The 18,104-nt window shown below is 52.6% G+C and overlaps 1 protein-coding gene across 1 annotated transcript in view; it reads left to right on the forward strand.

The window, feature by feature from the left end:
- Window positions 1–4,562: 4,562 nt before the first annotated feature.
- TMEM123 (transmembrane protein 123) overlaps window positions 4,563–18,104 on the forward strand; it is a 58,511-nt gene continuing 44,969 nt past the window's right edge. Inside the window, exons 1-2 of the mRNA XM_053900577.1 lie at window positions 4,563–4,760; window positions 9,807–9,863. Coding sequence (XP_053756552.1) covers window positions 4,661–4,760; window positions 9,807–9,863 — 157 coding nt within the window. The 5' untranslated portion in view covers window positions 4,563–4,660. The remainder of the gene's footprint in view (window positions 4,761–9,806; window positions 9,864–18,104) is intronic.

The raw sequence follows: 18,104 nt of genomic DNA on the forward strand, positions 1-18,104 counted from the left end.
TAGATCCTTTTGAATTAATTGTACTCTGGGGGAAGAAGCACGAAGGAAGAACGAAAAGCAGAGGGAGGAAGAAGGTGTGAGTAGAGCAGGGGCTCCAGCACACAAGGGAAGGCAGCAGAGTACAGGAGAGGGAGGAGGCCCAGAGAATCCGCGCGCCCTGTGAAGACTTAATCACAGTGGATGCTCCCGTGCTGTCGATCTGCTAACATGGAAGTTGACAGGAAATTGGCAGCGGCAGGGAGATGGCCACAGACCAACCCACACTCTTTTGTTCAGTCCTCCCACTGCCTTGTCTTATTAGCTGCTCCCTCACGGTCTCCAAGTCTGGAAAACTCGGGCTCATTCCTCATGCAAATACTGATTTATCAACAGATTGGTTTATGTGCAGTTAGAAGGTAATTACCTGTGCACACCTAACCGGACGAGCCTTCCTTTATTACCTCTTTGTCTTTGAATGAATAAAAATTGACCATGGGATGTAAGGAATTGCAGTGATGGAACATGAAATCTCCGTGTCTTTTGTGCAGACTTAACAAGCAGCTTCTGTCATTCCTATCTGGAGACCACTGCCCTTTCCAACCACTCACTGGGGTCTGTCATTTTAGGAGGCAGGTAGATCTGTGCTATTTGCTGCTGTTTCCCAGCACCCAGCACCGCGCTTGGTGTATGACATGAGTTCAGTAAATTTTTGCATATTGACTGAATGAATGAATGAATGAACGAACGATGGTCCCAGTCTCTACTTCATCGTCAGGTGACCTTACGTCTAAGACACAGATGTATGGGAAATACAGAATGGGTGGGGGAAAACATGACTGAGGGAGAAAAGTACCGTAGTTTGCTCTCTTTATGTCCAGCCCACGTTCGTTGCACAAATACACACGCACTGAATGCCTTCTCTATGACGGAAAGTGTGTTACACTCCCAGGTACAAATGCCAAGACACAGACCCTCATTCCAGTGCGTACTGGTCCAGTATCACATCGTGGCATCCACCACCCTCTGTGTCAGTGACTAGACTCTGCCCATGGCGTCTGTCCTCCCACGAGACTGCCAAGTCCATCAGGACACTGTCCATCATACTGTAAGCACGCAGCATTGACAAAGCATCTAGTGGAGATTATAGCCACCTGGGGGTGGGGGGAAAGGCGTGTACAACTGGATAGAGCCAGCGTCCTTAGACAGGAGAAGGAAAGCTGCCCCTTGCTGACCTGGCAGGAAAGGAGGACATTGAAGATGCTGGGTGGCTCTCAGGATTGGTGGATGGTGTAGAGAATCATGACGGAGGCTAAGCCTCCAGGAATAATGCCCCAAACCCTGCAGAACTGGTCCCGTGAGAAACTGTTTCCCCTGCAGCTCCCCACCAGTACCACATCTGCATCAGACACTGGGTCTTATGTCCCCGTCCCCCGGGGAAGGGATGTTGCTGTGACTGCTGGCCTCACAGCCCCCTGCGTCTGCTGCTGTTGGAATCCACAGAGCTGGGCGCTCCAGGCCGGCCTGGTGCCTCTGCCTGCTCACACCGGGACTGAAGCTTCACGTGCACGAGTCGGATTGGCACAGCCTCTGACACATGCTGGAGCCCAGCCGCAAAGAAGGCTGAGGATTTGAGATAGAAAAGCAGACAAGCTATTCAAAAGATGATGAGTGGCCATAAGTACGACCAGTGTCCACTGTGTTACAGCAATACAGGATAGGAGCCGAACCAGAAACCTGCATCCAGAGACAGTCTTCGGTTCTCATGGGACCTGCATCCCTGGAGGAGAGACAAACACTGAGCATATACGTGAGCGTAACGATGGAAAGTGGTAGGTGCCACCAAGACACATAAAACTGTGAGGTGCAGTCTCCAAGAAAAGCTTTTCTGAGATGAGCAGAGAGCTAAATGACATGAGGGGGTGGTAAGCAGAAAGGCTCTGGGGTGGGAACTGATGTGGCATTTCTAAAAAACTAAAAGGAGGCTGGGGCTGAGTAAGTGAAGGGGGAGAGGGCAAGAAATGGGGCTCGAAGAGCAGCCAAGGACCATGTTGCGCAGGGCCATGATTTTGAACTCTGGAAAGTGGCAGGCAGGGGAGTAGCATCATCTGACTTATATTCTAGAAGGATCACTCTGGCTGCTGTGGGAAGAGGGTAGAAGTAGGGTGACCAAGCTGGTCAAAGTATGAGCGGGGAGATCTGAGCACCAAAACCTGCCTGGGTGACTGGGGAGAAGAAGAGGTAGGAAGGGAATCTCGACTCGAAAGGTGACTGAAAACTGACCAGGAGAGGACGTCAGAAGGCATCCCGGCAAAAGGAAGACCAAGAGCAAACACGCAGGGCACAGAAGGCCCCGGGACATTTGGAGAACTTCGAGGAGTCCAATGAGGTTGCAGAGAGGGATCCAGACATGAGGCTGGGAAGGTGGGGGACAGCTAGATCGCCAAGGGCTCCTGTGCTGTTGTTTGAACTTTTCACATCAGCAGGGTCTAATGGTGCAGGGGTGGGAGCAGAAGCAGATCTCCCCGGGGAGGGCAGACCTCCCCTAGGACTTTGCAGGAGGACAGGAAGGACATGGTCCCTTCCTTCCCCAGCCCCCTCACACTGGAGGAAACTGTGGGCCCACCCACAGTTCTGTGCCGTTACTACCAAAGCAAAGCTGGTGGTGCGGAAATCAGACAACAGGATGGAGGTCATTCAGGTCAAGGTCAGTTCCAGAAGAAACTGTCATGTTCACATTTTGTCTTCCAGACTTTCTCATTTCTCTTCTGGGGGCATCTTCCATTCTACCTCAGATTCCCAGGTACATGTACACCGAGCCTGAAAGGAAGACTCACATGTAGGATGGTCGAGAGAACAGAGGGGGGCATTTCAGAAGGAGAAAACAATGTGTCCCAATGCCAAGGAACTGGAAACCTCCCGTGTGCGTGGGTGGCCAAACCAAGGCTGGAGAGGCACGTTGAACCTGGGCTGTGAAATGCTTGGTCAGTGGGCTAAGCAGTTGCCAGAACAATTTATTCCTAACCCAGACTCCCCAGTGGAGCTTGCTGCAGGGTGGAGGCCAGGGAGTGCTTGCTGGGATAGATTGCCCTCTTCAGTCTCTATGATCAGTCAAGTCCATATTGATGGACTTTGTGAGATCAGTAAGTATATCCCTCCTAACATAGTTTTGGGAACTTAACATTTCAAGGCAACGATGTGGCCTTTATGACATGAAATCTGGGTCAGATACCAAAGATCTGCAGCGTGTAGAGAGCAGTAGCTTGGGGATTCATAGGGATTTTAAGTGTCCTAGATCCTGCTGTTTTCCATCTCAGCTGAGGGGTCCCACTCACTCTTTGTCGTTGTCCTGCATCAGCTACCAGTGCCTACAGGTCCCTTCAGGGCTCTTAGCAGGAACAAAAAGCTGACTTTAGAGTCACTGCAAGTCAAGACAAGTGAGTGGAATCGGCGCCATCGGCTTGAGAGGGACTTGGCCCCAAACTATTCCGAACAGGTTATTCCATGAGAACTGGGCAGCAGGCCCGAGGGAAAGAAGGGAGGAGCAGGGCCTGGGTGGCTCCACTCCCCGGCTTTTGCTTGGCTCCCCTCTCCACTGGGCTCTGCAGGCACAGAGCTGGAGGGCACGGGCGGCCAAGGATGAGGTACAGCGTGGGGTACAGGACCCCCATGGAAAGTGCATCGTTCCTACAAGACCGAAATGCTGAAATGGTGTCGGGGAAGAGCGGCCCAGAACATAATGGCTTCTGTCCTAAAAGCAAGCTCCTCCCGGGATTTGTTACAACGGGTACTGATGCAGATCCTTCCCGAAAGCCCAGTGGCGTAAAGGGGGGTGCACCTGTCCAGATCGTGGCTGTTTTATGTGTGGATTTAAACTAGGAATTTGTAGAGCCCCCACCACAGCTGAGACTGGGTCCCCCGAAGAGAAAGTCCAGGGGGTCACGACCCCAACAAGAGGCCTCCCCCGGGGCGCGCAGCTCAGCCAGTCTGCAGCTTCCCCGGTGCCGCTGGGCCACGCGGCCCGGGCCCCACCGACCACCACCCAACAACTCCTTCCGGAGGCCCAGCGCCCGCTCCGGTCCCCGACAACAACACCGCCACTTCCGAGAAGAAAGGAAACCGCTGAAGCTTCTGGGGCTCGCCCGCGAGGCAAGGGGGCCTGGCGCCTCAGCGTCCGGGTGTCCGGGCCGCGCCCCCGACAAGCCCCGCCCCAGCAGAGCTCCACCTCCTACTCGGCCCGGGCCCGCTCCTCCGCCTCCGCCAGGTCCCGCCCCCGCGCTCTGCTTTGCCTCGCAGGCCCCGCCCCCGACCCCGCCCCGCGCCGTCCCTGCGCGCCCGGCTGGGCCCGCTGCCCGAGCCAAGCCCCGCCCCCGCGCCCCTGCCCCTTCCCGCCTCCCCTTCCGACCCCGCCCCACCTCGAGCCCCAGCCCCTCTCCCGCGCGCCGGCCCTGCCCCGCCCCTCCTCCAAACCCCGCCCACGCCGACCCCCGCCCCGCCTCCCCACCAGGCCCTGCCCCCTCCCTCCGCCAAGCCCCGCCCCTGCGCGCCCGTCCCGCCCCCAGCCGGCTCCCGCGCCCTATTTGGGCATCTGGGGGGCCGGCGCCCGTGCGCAGCGGGGCGGCTGTGCGGCGCGGCGGACGCTCGGTCGGGAGCCGCGGGGCCGACGCGTCCCGCCCTCGGAACAATGGGAGCGGGCGCGCGCGGCGGCTGGGCCGCGCTGGTCCTATGCGCGCTGCTGGTGCTGGCGCTGCTGAAGGCCGCCGTGGACAGCGCGGGCCTGGACGGTAGGTGGCGGCGCGGGCTCCCCGGGAAGGTTGTGCGCGCGGGGGGCCCCCCCGGACGTGGCCGGGGAAACTGAGGCTCGGGCCGGCCGCCGTAGCAGGCCCGGAGGGGCGCGTAACCTGTTGAGTGACCCAGGCGCGGGCTCGCGGTTTCCTGTCCCCTTCCCGCGCCCCGAAGTTGGTGTGTCCCGGGGCGGGGGGGGTAAGTGCCCCCGGGCCCCCCCCTTCTGGAAGCTGGGTCGGGTTCCTGCGCACACGTGCCCGCCGGGTGTGCGGAGCCCTTTAGCGCCGGGCTGCGCGGCCGCGGACTGAGGCCCCCAGACGCGAGGTGGGACGTCGCGGGGGGGCGCGCTGCTCCCCGGGCGCCCCCGCGGATGCGCCCCGCCCCGCGCGGTGGGCACCTGCCCCGGCGCGCACCTGCCGCGCAGCCCTCGTGCCACCGCCAGCTGTGCGCGCCCCCGGCGCAGGGCCCTCGTCGTTCTCGGGGTGGGGGTGGTGAGGGGGTCCTTTTGGGGAAGGGCCGGGAAGCTGGGGTTCGCCGCGTGCTTTCCGTGTTCCCTTTGTCAGCCACTGTCGCGGTCGGGTCACCGGGCAGTGGTCGGGAAGCTAGGCTAAGTTCTTTTCAGTGACCCAAGTCCTCCGTAGTTTTAAATTCCGTCCACCTGCTGTGTGTTTAGCGAGGGATGGAGGCTGCGGTTCAGGCGCAACACCTGCTTTGGCTAGAATTATCTGGGTGAAGTTAAGACAATAATACTTTTTGTTTGTTTGGCTGGTTGTTTTGTTGGTTTGCTGTGCTGAATTGTGCGTGTCCCGAGCCGGCTTTGCAGCCCTGAGTTTGATGATCAGTAAATCACGTCCATCCTATTTTCCATACTAATGAGATGTTTCACTGTAAGGTGAACAATCTGGAATGAAACAGTCTGTTTTGGTGCTAATTTTATACCAGTATTTATAAGGGCAGGTCTTCATTTTTTTTATTTGTTATTTTGTGAAAGTAAACTTTATTGTTTCTGCGGTGAATTTCTGGTCAGAGAAACTGGTTACAGTGTCCTTGCTTTCCTTTTTTTTTTTTTTTTTTTTTCCCCCTAATAACAGATTGCCTTGTTTTAATACTCACTGTTGGACCGTTCTGTTTATTACTTAACGTCTCACTAGAGGTGAGCGCTGTTTGGAAATCTGGGAATGAATCTCTGCTGCAGGAGAGCCTTCATTTCATGAACCAACCAGTACAGCAAACAGGAGCTGGAATCCCCGTCTACAGAGGCTAATGTCACTGTGAAATTAGACTAAAAGACGGTTCTGTAGAGAACTTCTCAAAACAAGGAAATGTTTCCTGGCCTTCCTGTGGAGTGTGTAATGTGTATAAAGTATCCTTGTGAAGTACAGTAATTTTTAACAATCATACTAGGGCACGGGGCGCCTGGGTGGCTTAGTCAGTTAGGTGTCCGACTTTGGCCTGGGTCATGATCTCACAGTTCGTGAGTTCGAGCCCCACGTCGGGCTCTGTGCTGGCAGCTCGGAGCCTGGAGCCTGCTTCGGATTCTGTGTCTCCCTCTCTCTTTGCCCTCCCCCCAGCTCATGCTTGCACTCTGTCTCTGTCAAAAATAAATAAACATAAAAAAACAAAAAACAGTCATACTAGGGCTTTTACAGTGTTTTCAGCAGGCAGTTTCCTGTGTACGTCCTGTCATGCTAATAGGATAATCCTCATCCTGATGAATCCTGACAGTATTCTTCCCATTTTATAGATGAAAAAAACGGAGGCTTAGACCTTACTTAATGTATTCAAAGTATGAATATATTCATACATGTTTGATTTCAGAGATTAAAATCCAAACCCTTAATTAACCATTTTGCCATTAGGTCACTTTAGGTGGTGTTGGCTGTGCGGGTAAATAATGCTTCAGTCTCCAATGTGCTATTACCTGGAATATTGCAGGAGAAGATCAAAACATTGAAATTCTTGTTTAAAATCTCCTTCAGTCTGCCCTGTAGTTTCGTAAATATCTTCAGTTGGAGGTGTGGGGAAGGCTGTGGACATGTTAGCGAAGCGGCAAGCAGGATAGATGGGGGCGGCGTCCATCAGGACCCTTGGTGGTAAGTCACAGAAACCCACCTTGAACAGCCTTAGTGCAAAGAAGGGACTCTGTTGAGTCTTGGACAGAAAAGTCCAAGAACAAAGGTGGCTCCAGAAACACGGGAGTCAAGAGTTCAAACAGGATGCCCGGAGATGGCCACTTGCGGCTCTCTTGATGACCTGTGTCCACTCTCAGGAAAGCCATAGTTCACATGTCTCAGCCCCGGCGAGTCTCAGGGAGGGACTCCTAGTAACTGGGACTTTCTAAAGTGAGTCCCAGGCACCAAACACCACCCTCCTGGGCAGCCAGTTAGGGGATTAAATTAATCCCCAGTGAGTCTGAACCACTTGATGAATGTAACTTTCTACCATTCGGCACATTATTGTATGTTAATGTTTGGTTTCTGTCACAGAAAGCATCAGCCTCTTTGTAGTTAGGTGCTCGGTATCTTTGTCTCCTAGGATGCAAAACCTGCCTACCCACGGTACCTGCTTCATAAGTAATTGACTGCAAAAAGGAGGAAGGTCCTCGAGCTGCAAAGATCATCTGCTTTTGTGTCTTTTTCAAGCAAAAAAGGTTGCCAGGAAATGATGCCTCGTAAGAGTGACAATGGCAGGGACACAGAAACAGTAGCCTAGGAGAAAGATAATGGCGTGTTGGGAGTGTAGACAGTGCATGTATTGCTTATCTGTTTGGGGGTAGAACTGAAACCCCTTGCTAACAGAGGACTGGGTGAGGGAGTGGGGAAGAGGAGTCGTCCAGGCATGACCTCTTGGTCTGGGTTTGAACAACTGGAAACACAACAGCCAAGAAGCCTGGGAAGGAAGCAGGTTTATAGCAGAAAATCAACCGTTGGTTTTCGACGCAGGGGCTTTGTGGTCCAGCAGCCTGGTCCCCATCCACGCTCTGCCCCTTTCTAGCGGGGTGGCCTTCTCTGGACCTCCCTTCCTGGCCCTGACGATGGTATTCCTATCTAGGACCTGTCGGCAGGGCTGGGTGAGCCAGTGCCAGTCACGTGCTCCCCCGCAGTCCTGGCGTGCAGAAGGTTCTTCCCAATATCGGCCAGCATTCGATACCAGCTGCCGGATACGTGAGGACGGTACAGTGAGGCGAACACGCGCCGCTGGGACACTGCCTCGTTTTCACCGGGAGTCACTCGTCCGTGAATGCTAGTGCCCCCCTCAAGGCTGCTCTTGGCAGACACGGGAGAAGGACGGTCTGCAGGCCTTGATCATCCGATTTACCTTCACACCAAATGGAATAGTTCATTAAGAGAAAGAAATGTGCGCACACAGTGACAATAGATCCTTCAGACTCATTACTGCGTACCTTGTGCTGTGAGGGGTGTTTGGGTCGGGGAGGGCTATCTTCGTGGGTAATATACTTGCTCTCTTCCTATGTGATGTGTATATTTTATACTCCATGATACCAAGAGCTGGGTTGAATAAACCCCTCTGAAAAGTTGCTTAACTGGGGCATAGAATTCTTCTAAACTTTTTCCAAATCTTAGAGTACTAGTTAGAAATTAAAAGAATCGTACTTCTGTGAGAAGGCTTGCAATTAAAAATGAAAATCCTAAGGGGCTAATATCCAAAATAGATGAAGACCTTAAGTTAACTCAACACCAAAACAATACAATTAAAAAATGGGCAGAGGACCTGAATATATATTTCCCCAAAGAAGACATCCAGATGGCTAGCAGACACACGAAAAGATGCTCAACGTCACTCATCAGATGCAAATCAAAACCCCAAGGAAAAACCACATCACACCTGTCAGCATGGCTAGAAACAGGCAAAAAAAGACAGGTGCTGGTGAGGATGTGGAGAGAAAGGAACCCTCATGCACTGTGGATGGGAATGCAAACTGGTACAGCCACTGTGGAAAACAGTATGGAGGGTCCTCAAAAAGTTAAAAATAGGGGCGCCTGGGTGGCTCAGTCGGTTGAGCGTCCGACTTCGGCTCAGGTCACGATCTCGCGGTTCGTGAGTTCGAGCCCCGTGTCAGGCTCTGGGCTGATGGCTCAGAGCCTGGAGCCTGCTTCCGATTCTGTGTCTCCCTCTCTCTCTGCCCCTCCCCCGTTCATGCTCTGTCTCTCTCTGTCTCAAAAATAAATAAACATTAAAAAAAAAAATTTTTTTTTTAAAGTTAAAAATAGAACTACCCTATGGCCAGCAATTCCACTTCTGAATGTCTATCAGAAGAGAACGACACTTACTTGAAAAGGTGCATGCAGCCCTATGTTCACTGCAGCATTATTTGCAGTAGCCCGAATACGGAAGCAGCCCAAGTGTCCCTCGGCAGGTGACGGAGAAGATGTGCGCACGCGCGTGATGGAATATTCCTCTGCCGTAAAAAAGAGTGAACTCTTGCCCTTGGCAACCACGCAGATGGGGCTAGAGAGTATGACGTTAAGTGAAGTAAGTCAGAAAAGTATATGATTTCACTCACGTGGACTTTAAGAAACAAATGAACAAAGCAAAAAACGACAAAGTCTAAAATACAGAGAACAGACTGCTGTTTGCCAGAGGTGAGATGGGGGAAAAAAAGAAAATCCTACCCAGGTCGTCTGCTCTCTGCTGTCCAAAGTCGGGGGTCTTGGTGGTGCAGGACCTCCCGGGCGGTCCACGGCGCTCTGCCGAGCAGAGGGGTCAGTAGCAAAGATTGGTTTCTGTCTCGCTCCTCGCCGTGTCCGCGGGCAGGTGGACGGGCTTTTCGGTAGCTGGCGCATAGCAAGTACTGTGTGAGTGTTGGTTACATGAGCTGCGTGTTTTCTGTCTTGAAGGACTCCAGTCACACGGCCCCGCTTTTACTGACACTTACTTGAAAGGTACGTTTCAGAGCAACAGTGGCAAAAGGGGACCCTGCTGTGGACATCCGCCTTCCCCCCGCAGCACCACCACCCGATGCCAGGGGCCTCAGATAAATATCAGATGTTTTTTCATCACAGGACATGTTTTTATTTTTACAGGAGCTCCAGACGCAAGGAAGTTGGTGTCTCCAGGAAACAACAGTGCTGACTCAACAGGTGAGTTTAGACAGGTTGGAAAGCATTGGTTTTCATCTGTCTCGGGGACGGGGACGGAAAGTGAGATCGGCAGGGGAGCACGAGGAGCTGGGACGGTGACCTGTTTGGGCCACGAGTCCCTGATTCATAGGTCGCCGCACCCTCCTTCCAGGGCTGCGCTTAGTGGGCGGCAATAACGGATAGCCCGCCAGGTCATATTCTTTCTCGGGCCGGCAAGGACCTGAATGAATGCTAACACTTTTGTCTTACTGGAATTTCGTACTGAGCTTCGAAGCCCGTTTTTAGACGTGAAGGTCTGGCACCGTGCTGTGGACGGGAAACCTGAGTACTTGAGTCTGCCCGTGTCGCCGGTGCGACGAGCCGCTCCAGGCCCATCCACCGTGGGTGACTCCAGGGAGACCCTGCTTACGTTTCCAGCGCCGGTCAGGTCGCGGCCCCCCGGCTTGCTTCCCGTTGACACATGGGTATCTTGGTTGGAACTGAGAGCCCACCGGCGTGGAGGGATCTGGGAACCACGCTGATGTCCCGGGCGTCAGCAGTAAACCGTCACGGCACATTGCTTGCACTGAGGTCGAAACCAGAACAGGTACGAAGGTCCCCTCACCAGACCCGTGGTCTCCACTTTTCATCCACCAAGTATTTACAGAGGGTCTGGAATGTGCAGAGGCGTTCTGGGTGCCCAGGACACAAGGTTGTCCAAGCCCTGACTTCTTGGAGTTCTTGTGGTTTTATTTTATCTCGTTGTGGAAAAATACACATCATGTGAAACCCGGAATGTCAACCATTTCTAAGTGAACGGTTGAGCAGCTTTACGTACCTTCGCATTGTTGCGTGGCTTTGTGGAGTGCCGACTGCCGTCAGCGTCTCCGTGCTCTGCGTATGTCGTGTTCTCAGTTACCTCTGTGCTTCTCATCGTGTCTGCCTCCCCGACTGGCTTCTGGCTGAATAGAGAGCACTCTTCTGTGTTAGCTTTAGTAATTCTGGAGGCAATTCTTCGTCTGGGGAAAAAGACTAGATAGATTACCCCCAGATGTCATAACGATTATTGCCAGACAGTTGTATGAGGGTTTTTTAAAAAATATCTTAACTAGGTTATTAGGTGACTTTTCCTGTTGGCCTTTACTGAATCTAATTGAGTACCGCTGAGCATCAACTTTGCACAAACCCAGGAGGTAGAGGAGAGGTAGCAGTAACAACCGTGTTAATTGCCAGCATTTACAGAATGCCTGCAATGCCTAAGAAACTTGTCACACGTTTGCTGATCTAAGTGCAGATGGGAGGTGTGGTTCTCTGTCACACAGGAGGAAACTGAGGCCCAGGGTGGTTTAGAAGCTTGCCCGAGGTCCCATGGCACAGCCCAGATTTGAAACTCGCTTCCTGGGATTCGAAACCTGGGCGCCCTCGCGGCATTTCCTGAAACCGTGGTGTGGTCTTACCTTTAAAAACCCTGTTCAGTGAAGAAATACCACTGCTGACACTTGTGGACAAGTTGTTAAAGTTCAATGCCTCTAGTCAGTGGGATGATTTCACACGCCCTCTCCTCTGGCACCAGGAACTTTGTGGAGTGAAAAAGAGGCATGGCCTCAAAAAGTTTTTCTTAAGACATCGGATAATACAGTTGCTATAAAAATTTTTTGGTTGTTCAGTGTGTAACCCTTTCCGTGACTGTTAACTTGTTCCTATTACAGCCTCTTTGGATCTTGAAACACATAACGTGTTGCGGTTGTGTGTTTTTATAGGACGTGATGCTTACTATTTTGTCTTTTGTAGTAACGCAAACCCTTCTATATTGGAAACATTGTTTTTAAACATCACCAATTTACTTGATGCTGTTTGTCCAGCATGGTTTATTTGGCATCGATTCCAAAAGGAAAAGAACACTTTTCTTTAGCACACTGCTGTCTTTTGTGAACTGCAGGATGGTGTTCTTGGAAAAAGTGCAAAGTGCCAGCAACACTGCTGGAGACATTGGTGCCTGTCCGTTTTTGAGGACTCCACACATTAGATTCAGCAAATCTTTTTTCTCTGTTTGGTTTGTTTTTAGTCTCCGTCTAAGTTCTTTGAGAGTGGTGTCTATGACTTGATCATCCCAGGCTGTGCCCGGTGCATAGGAGGTAACACGTGGGTTGAACTGAATTGTGGAACCAAATATGTGTTTTGTCACTGCTGACTGACCTCATCAAAGAACCACTGTATGTGTTTTGCAGACGTGACTGGTCCGTGCTCCAGTGTTCTCCATTATTATAGCTGCTTTGTTGGTGTTCGTAGAATAATGTCAATGCCTGAGGTCAGAGAATCAGAAGTTGAGGTCCCGTTGGGGTTGTGCCACTCAATTATATGTAAGGGTTGTATTTTCATATGCCCCCATCGTCGTCTGATGAGTATTAGCTATATTTTTGACACTCTTTTCTAGAGGGTCTTACTTCGTTCTAGTGATTCTACAGAAATTTTTAACTGGAGGGGGAAAGATACATTACCTAAAATGTAATAATGATTGTTGTTGGGCAATTGTGAGAGCGCTTTTTAAAAAAATGTATTTTATCAGATCTTGGGACACGTTTTCAGCCTGTAGAGAAAACAGTTCTTCTCATTTTACATACGGTCAGAGGGCTTCTATTTTAGAGTCTGGATGAATTTATTGTTGACGGTGCAAGGATGCCACATGCCCAGGTTACCTGTTAGCAACAGGTTTGGGCAGAGATACAAGGGAGCTGGACATGGTTCAGAAGGGACAGCATTTCTCACCGGTGACCCCTTATCACTGATGCTTCCCCAGGACAGGGGATCACCATCCAGGCTGAAGCTCTTTCCTTGGGCCTCATCTGCTCTGAGTTCGTCTCCCTTCACGTGCGGTGCACACAGACTTGCCTGGGGCCTGGTGACACATCCCGGGTCCGGCCCTTCCCACGTCTGTACTTGGCGTGGTTTTGTCCACAGACGTGGCAGGACCAGAGCGATCCTGAGCACACGGACCTGGCTCAAGCTCCGATTTCTGGACACGAGGGCGGCAGAGTTTCCCAGACTGCCCCTAGGAGCTCGCTTGCTCTTACCGAACCGTGTCCGTTTCTGAGACTTTTTGTCGTGTTCAACTCCTGTTTTCAAGATTGCATTTCAAAACTGATGGTGATTTTTTTTTTATTTTTTTTTTAACGTTTATTTATTTTTGAGACAAAGAAAGACACAGCATGAACGGGGGAGGGGCAGAGAGGGAGGGAGACACCGAATCGGAAGCAGGCTCCAGGCTCTGAGCCATCAGCTCAGAGCCTGACTCGGGGCTCGAACTCACGGACCGCGAGATCGTGACCTGAGCTGAAGTCGGACGCCCAACCGACTGAGCCACCCAGGCGCCCCACTGATATTCATTCTTAATATTATGGTGGACCTTTGTATTTTATTTTTATTTCTTTTTCTTTTAATTTCTTAAATGTTTATTCTTGAGAGAGTGAGCGCATGAGCAGGGGAGGGGCAGAGAGAGAGGGAGAGACAGAATCTGAAGCAGGCTCCAGGCTCCAAGCTGTCAGCACAGAGCCTGAGGTTGGGCTCTAACTCATGAACCATGAGTTTATGACCTGAGCTGAAGTCAGACACTTAACTGACTGAACTACCTAGGTATCCTTTAATCTCCTAAAGTATTTTGTGGTTTTGAAACAGAAGTATTGTTTTTTTTTTTTTAAAAAAATGTTTTTTAACGTTTATTTATTTTTGAGACAGAGAGAGACAGAGCATGAACGGGGGAGGGGCAGAGAGAAAGGGAGACACAGAATTGGAAGCAGGTTCCAGGCTCTGAGCCATCAGCCCAGAGCCCGATGCGGAGCTCGAACTCACGGACTGCGAGATTGTGACCTGAGCTGAAGTCGGACGCCCAACTGACTGAGCCACCCAGGCGCCCCTTGATGGTGATTTTTAACCTCATCAGATGCTGTCTTCAGGAATGTAGGGCGGGAACGTCACGCGTACTGTGTCCACTCGTGTTCAGTGAACAGGTGTTCGTCTCGTGTGCCACCCGCCCGTGGCCGGCTCCGGCATGGGCTTGTCAACAGGACAGCCCTGCCCGCACGAAGGATCTCACAGCGGGTGTAGACGCCATGGAGATAAAAGGCTGAGGAAGGTGTTTTCGGGTGGTGATTTAAAGAGTAAACAGGATGGAATGAACATACACAGAAGTGAACCAGGAAATGAGGTGGGGGAGCCCCGGAAGGGCTGCTTCAGATTAGGCAGTCAGGGAGGACTTCCCAGAGGTGGTGTGGTCTGGGAGACCTGCCTGTCGGAGGGGGACAGCTCCGTAAGTCCGGGGGAAGGGTGCTCTGGCCAGAGGGACTTGTTGGCACAGGGGCCTGGAACGGGACTGAGCCTCTTATGTGGCAGGGGCACAGGCAGGTCTTGGCTGGCACGGTGAGGCGATGACACCGCGGTCACATCGCCACATGTAGGAGATCAGGGCATGGAAATAGTATTTAAGAAGTGAGGTTTTAGGGGCGCCTGGGCGGCTCGGTCGGTTAAGCGTCCGACTTCGGCTCAGGTCATGATCTCACGGTCCGTGAGTTTGAGCCCTGCGTTGGGCTCTGTGCTGACAGCTCAGAGCCTGGAGCCTGTTTCAGATTCTGTGTCTCCCTCTCTCTCTGCCCCTCCCCTGTTCATGCTCTGTCTCTCTCTGTCTCAAAAATAAATAAACGTTAAAAAAATTTAACAAAAAAAAGAAGGGAGATTTTATTTGGAGACCTCAAAAATACAGTAGAGCAGGCTTGTAAGAAGAAGAGACCAGAAGTGTGGATTAATGCAACTGTGCTAAGTTCTCTGGGCCTTTCCTGGGCGGGGGAAGTCAGCCATTCAGGGGTTTCGAGCTGTGGCGTTTCTGAGCTGCCGTGGGCCCTGCGATGGCAGGCATCACGGTGGAACTGGTTGGTGTTCTGTTTCCGAAGCGCCTGCCAGAGGCGTGCTTCGGACTGGAGTCAGGGCCCCGGATCACGGAGCGAGCTGCCGCCACAGACGTTGTCCTGTGAGCCACGGGGAGGTGGCCGCAGCCTCAGGCCTCTGCCACCGTTTCCGGGCTCGCGGCCGCAGGCCTCGGGGACCCACCAGTCCGCGAGGTGGGGGAGAACCCGGGAGCAGTGCCTGTCGGCTGCCGTTCCGGGGGCCGGGCGGGGGGCTGGGCGGGAGAAACCGCGTGAAGGACGTGGACGAAGAAGGCGTGCAGGGATCCAGCAGTGCTGACAAGAACTCCACAGAAAAGGAAATGAGAAAAGTCCAAGCGGGGGAGTTGTTACACGCTCTTGCCTTTCAGAGGCAGGCAGAGGCAAACACGGTGGAGGTGAAACTCGGCACCAAGGGAAGACCCGGGGCAGAAGAGCCGGCACCCAGACCTCTGGGTGGCGTTGGGCGGGGCATGCCAAGGGCTGGGGTCCGGCACACACGGGGTGCAGGAGCGCCCCCCCCCCCCCCCCGAGTCTGAAGGCCAGTGAGGAGTCGGAGCTGGGACGCAGCTGGGACCAGATCCACAGCACTTCTTGCTTTATGTCTGTTGTTTGGTAAATACTCCTTTTCCATAGGAAGCTGGCGGGCTCGCTCTGGACTCATGACCCACCCCAGCGTGCAGCAGTGCATGGTACAGTGGCCAGAGTTGCACACTGATGGGCTTCGGGTGCTCAGGGTTGGGGTCCTCTGTATCTCTTTTTTCTTACTGTGTAACTTATTCACAACTAATTTTAACACACAAGGCACGTGCACGATAAGAAATTTCAGCAGTGCTTGGAAATATGCCGAACGTGGCTCCAGTCTTCCTTCCTGCACCGAGCCCCGCCACGTCCTTTCCCAAATGGACTGTACCAGCTCAAAGCTAGACTCCTTGCCCACCCAGACATCTTCTCCTGCTGTATCCCAGTTAGGGGAATAGCCATTCATGTAGGGTCTGGAGCCGGAAAGGTCTACATTTCCGCAGGTATCCTTGCAAAAAATCGCGTACGCGTGATCTGTCTATGGTGTACACGTTGGCCATTAACATGAGTGGGTGACGCCAGGCACACTGTTGGCTGCCCAGCTGGTCTCACTTAAACCTCGTCCTTCCTCACGGCCACGTGGTAGTGCACACAACAATCACAGCACAGACCTCGTCCTTCCTCACGGCCACGTGCTGGCCCACAGGACAGACGCAGCCTAACTCACTCACGCACCCCCTGGTGATGCACACGTAGGTCATCTGCACTTCGGTTTTAAGCAGGGCTGTGGCGAGCACCTCTCCTGGCCTATCTTGGTGCACACCCGTGCGAGGGCGCCCGTGGGCTCTTTCCTGCCGGCGGAGCCGCTGAGGCAAATGGTGTATTACTTTAATTGGTGACTTTTGCTAAATTTTCTTCCAAGAAGGTCACATTTGTTTCCTCCCACTGGCAGTAAAAGGGGCCTGTTTCCTACAGACTCCAGGTAATAGACATTCTACTGTTTGCTAATCTGAGATGTGATTCATAAAGTCTGTTAGGAGCTAAATTCCTTCAACTGAGTGGGGAGTATTTTCGTACTGGTTTGGGGGGCTTTTCATGGTTCTTTTTTATCTTTATTTTTTTTAATTTATTTTTTTTTTTTAACGTTTATTTATTTTTGAGAGAGAGACAGAGCATGAACAGGGGAGGGGCAGAGAGAGGGAGACACAGAATCTGAAACAGGCTCCAGGCTCTGAGCCGTCAGCCCAGAGCCCGACGCGGGGCTTGAACTCACGGACCGCGAGATCATGACCTGAGCTGAAGTTGGACGCTTAACCGACTGAGCCACCCAGGCGCCCCGATTTATGGTTCTTTTTTAAAAACCGCTCTCTTGACGTAAATTTCGCATGCCATACAGTGGAGTGGTTCTCCGTGTACTCACGGATACGTACAACCGTCCCCGCGGTCCATTTTAGACCATTTTCATCATCTCAGAAAAAAAAAAACACTTTGCCTTTGAGCTGTTACCCACTGTGTCCATCCTGCCTACCTGCCCCCAGCCCCAGGCAGGCCCCGATGCACTTTGTCTCTGTGGATGTCCTTCCAGACTTTGATAGGAGTGGAGTCGTGAAGTATGTGCTCTTTGGAGACGGGCGTCTTGGCGTTAGCAGTGTTTTCTAGGTTCATGCAAGTGGTGGTGTGGCCAGCGGTTCGTTCCCTTTTGTGGCTGAGTACTGTTCCACTGGATGCATAGACGACAGTCTGCTCCTCTGTCCATTTGTTGATGGACGCTTAGGCCGTTTCTACCTTTTGGCTGTTGGGAATCACGCGGCTGTGAACATTTGCGTACACATTTTTGTGTGGATGTGTGTGCTTGGCTGTACTACCGAGGAGAATCGCTGGGTCCTGTGGAAACGCCGTGCTCAGTGACCTGCCAGCCTGCTTCCCACATCATCTGCACCCTTTACATTCCGACGGGCGGTACATGAGGATGCTGTCATGTTCGGATTCTACCTGTCCCCAGGGGTACGTGCGGTCTTGAGATTTGTAAGAAATACATACGGGTCATTCGGATTACCCAAGTATATTCCTCATGTGCTTTCCGTCTTCCTCCATGGTTCCAGCTCACAGCTAAACCCACAGGTGGGGCCGGCCCTACCCTGTGGTTGGTTGGTTGGTTGGTTGGTTGGTTAGAGCTTTCAGTCTCCAACTCTGGGAGGAGAGGTTGGGGGCAGGAGGCTCAGTTGGCCTAGGCTAATGACTTAGTCAGGCGTGACCAAGTATGAAGCCTCTTGGGAAACCCAGAAGAGTGCGTTTGTAGAGCTTCCTGGTGGTGAACAGGGAGAGATACCGGGAGAGTGTCACCTGGCAAGGGCATCAGAGCTCCATGCCTCTTGCCAGACCTCGTCCCCTGTCTCTGTGCGTCTGGATGCTGCCTTGTGTCCTTTATTCCCCGGGTTCTGTGAGCCGCTCTGGCAAATTAAAAGAGCCTAAGGGGTCATTGGAACCTCCAGACCGTAGCAGGTGGTTAGAAGCACAGCCAGCGGCCTGGGGGTGGTCTTGTGGGACCCAGCCCTCGCCTGCAGGATCCCATGCTGTGTCTGGGTGGGTAAGTCAGAACTCAGTTTCCGGATACCCTGCTAGGGTCCCAAGAACTGCGTGGTGTTCCAGGGGGGTGGGGGGAATCCCTCTCACATTGAAATGGGGTTGGGGAGCCCCAGTCTAGCATGAGACAGTGTCTCATTTCTTTGTTGACTCACAAAGGCATGAATCTGTTCTGTGTTTATTGGCCATTGGTTCATCTTGGAGAAATGTCTCAAGTCCTTTGCCC

The sequence above is a fragment of the Panthera pardus genome, unplaced genomic scaffold, assembly GCF_024362965.1.
Source record: "Panthera pardus isolate Hobbes unplaced genomic scaffold, ASM2436296v1 HiC_scaffold_12, whole genome shotgun sequence".
Classification (NCBI taxonomy): domain Eukaryota; kingdom Metazoa; phylum Chordata; class Mammalia; order Carnivora; family Felidae; genus Panthera; species Panthera pardus.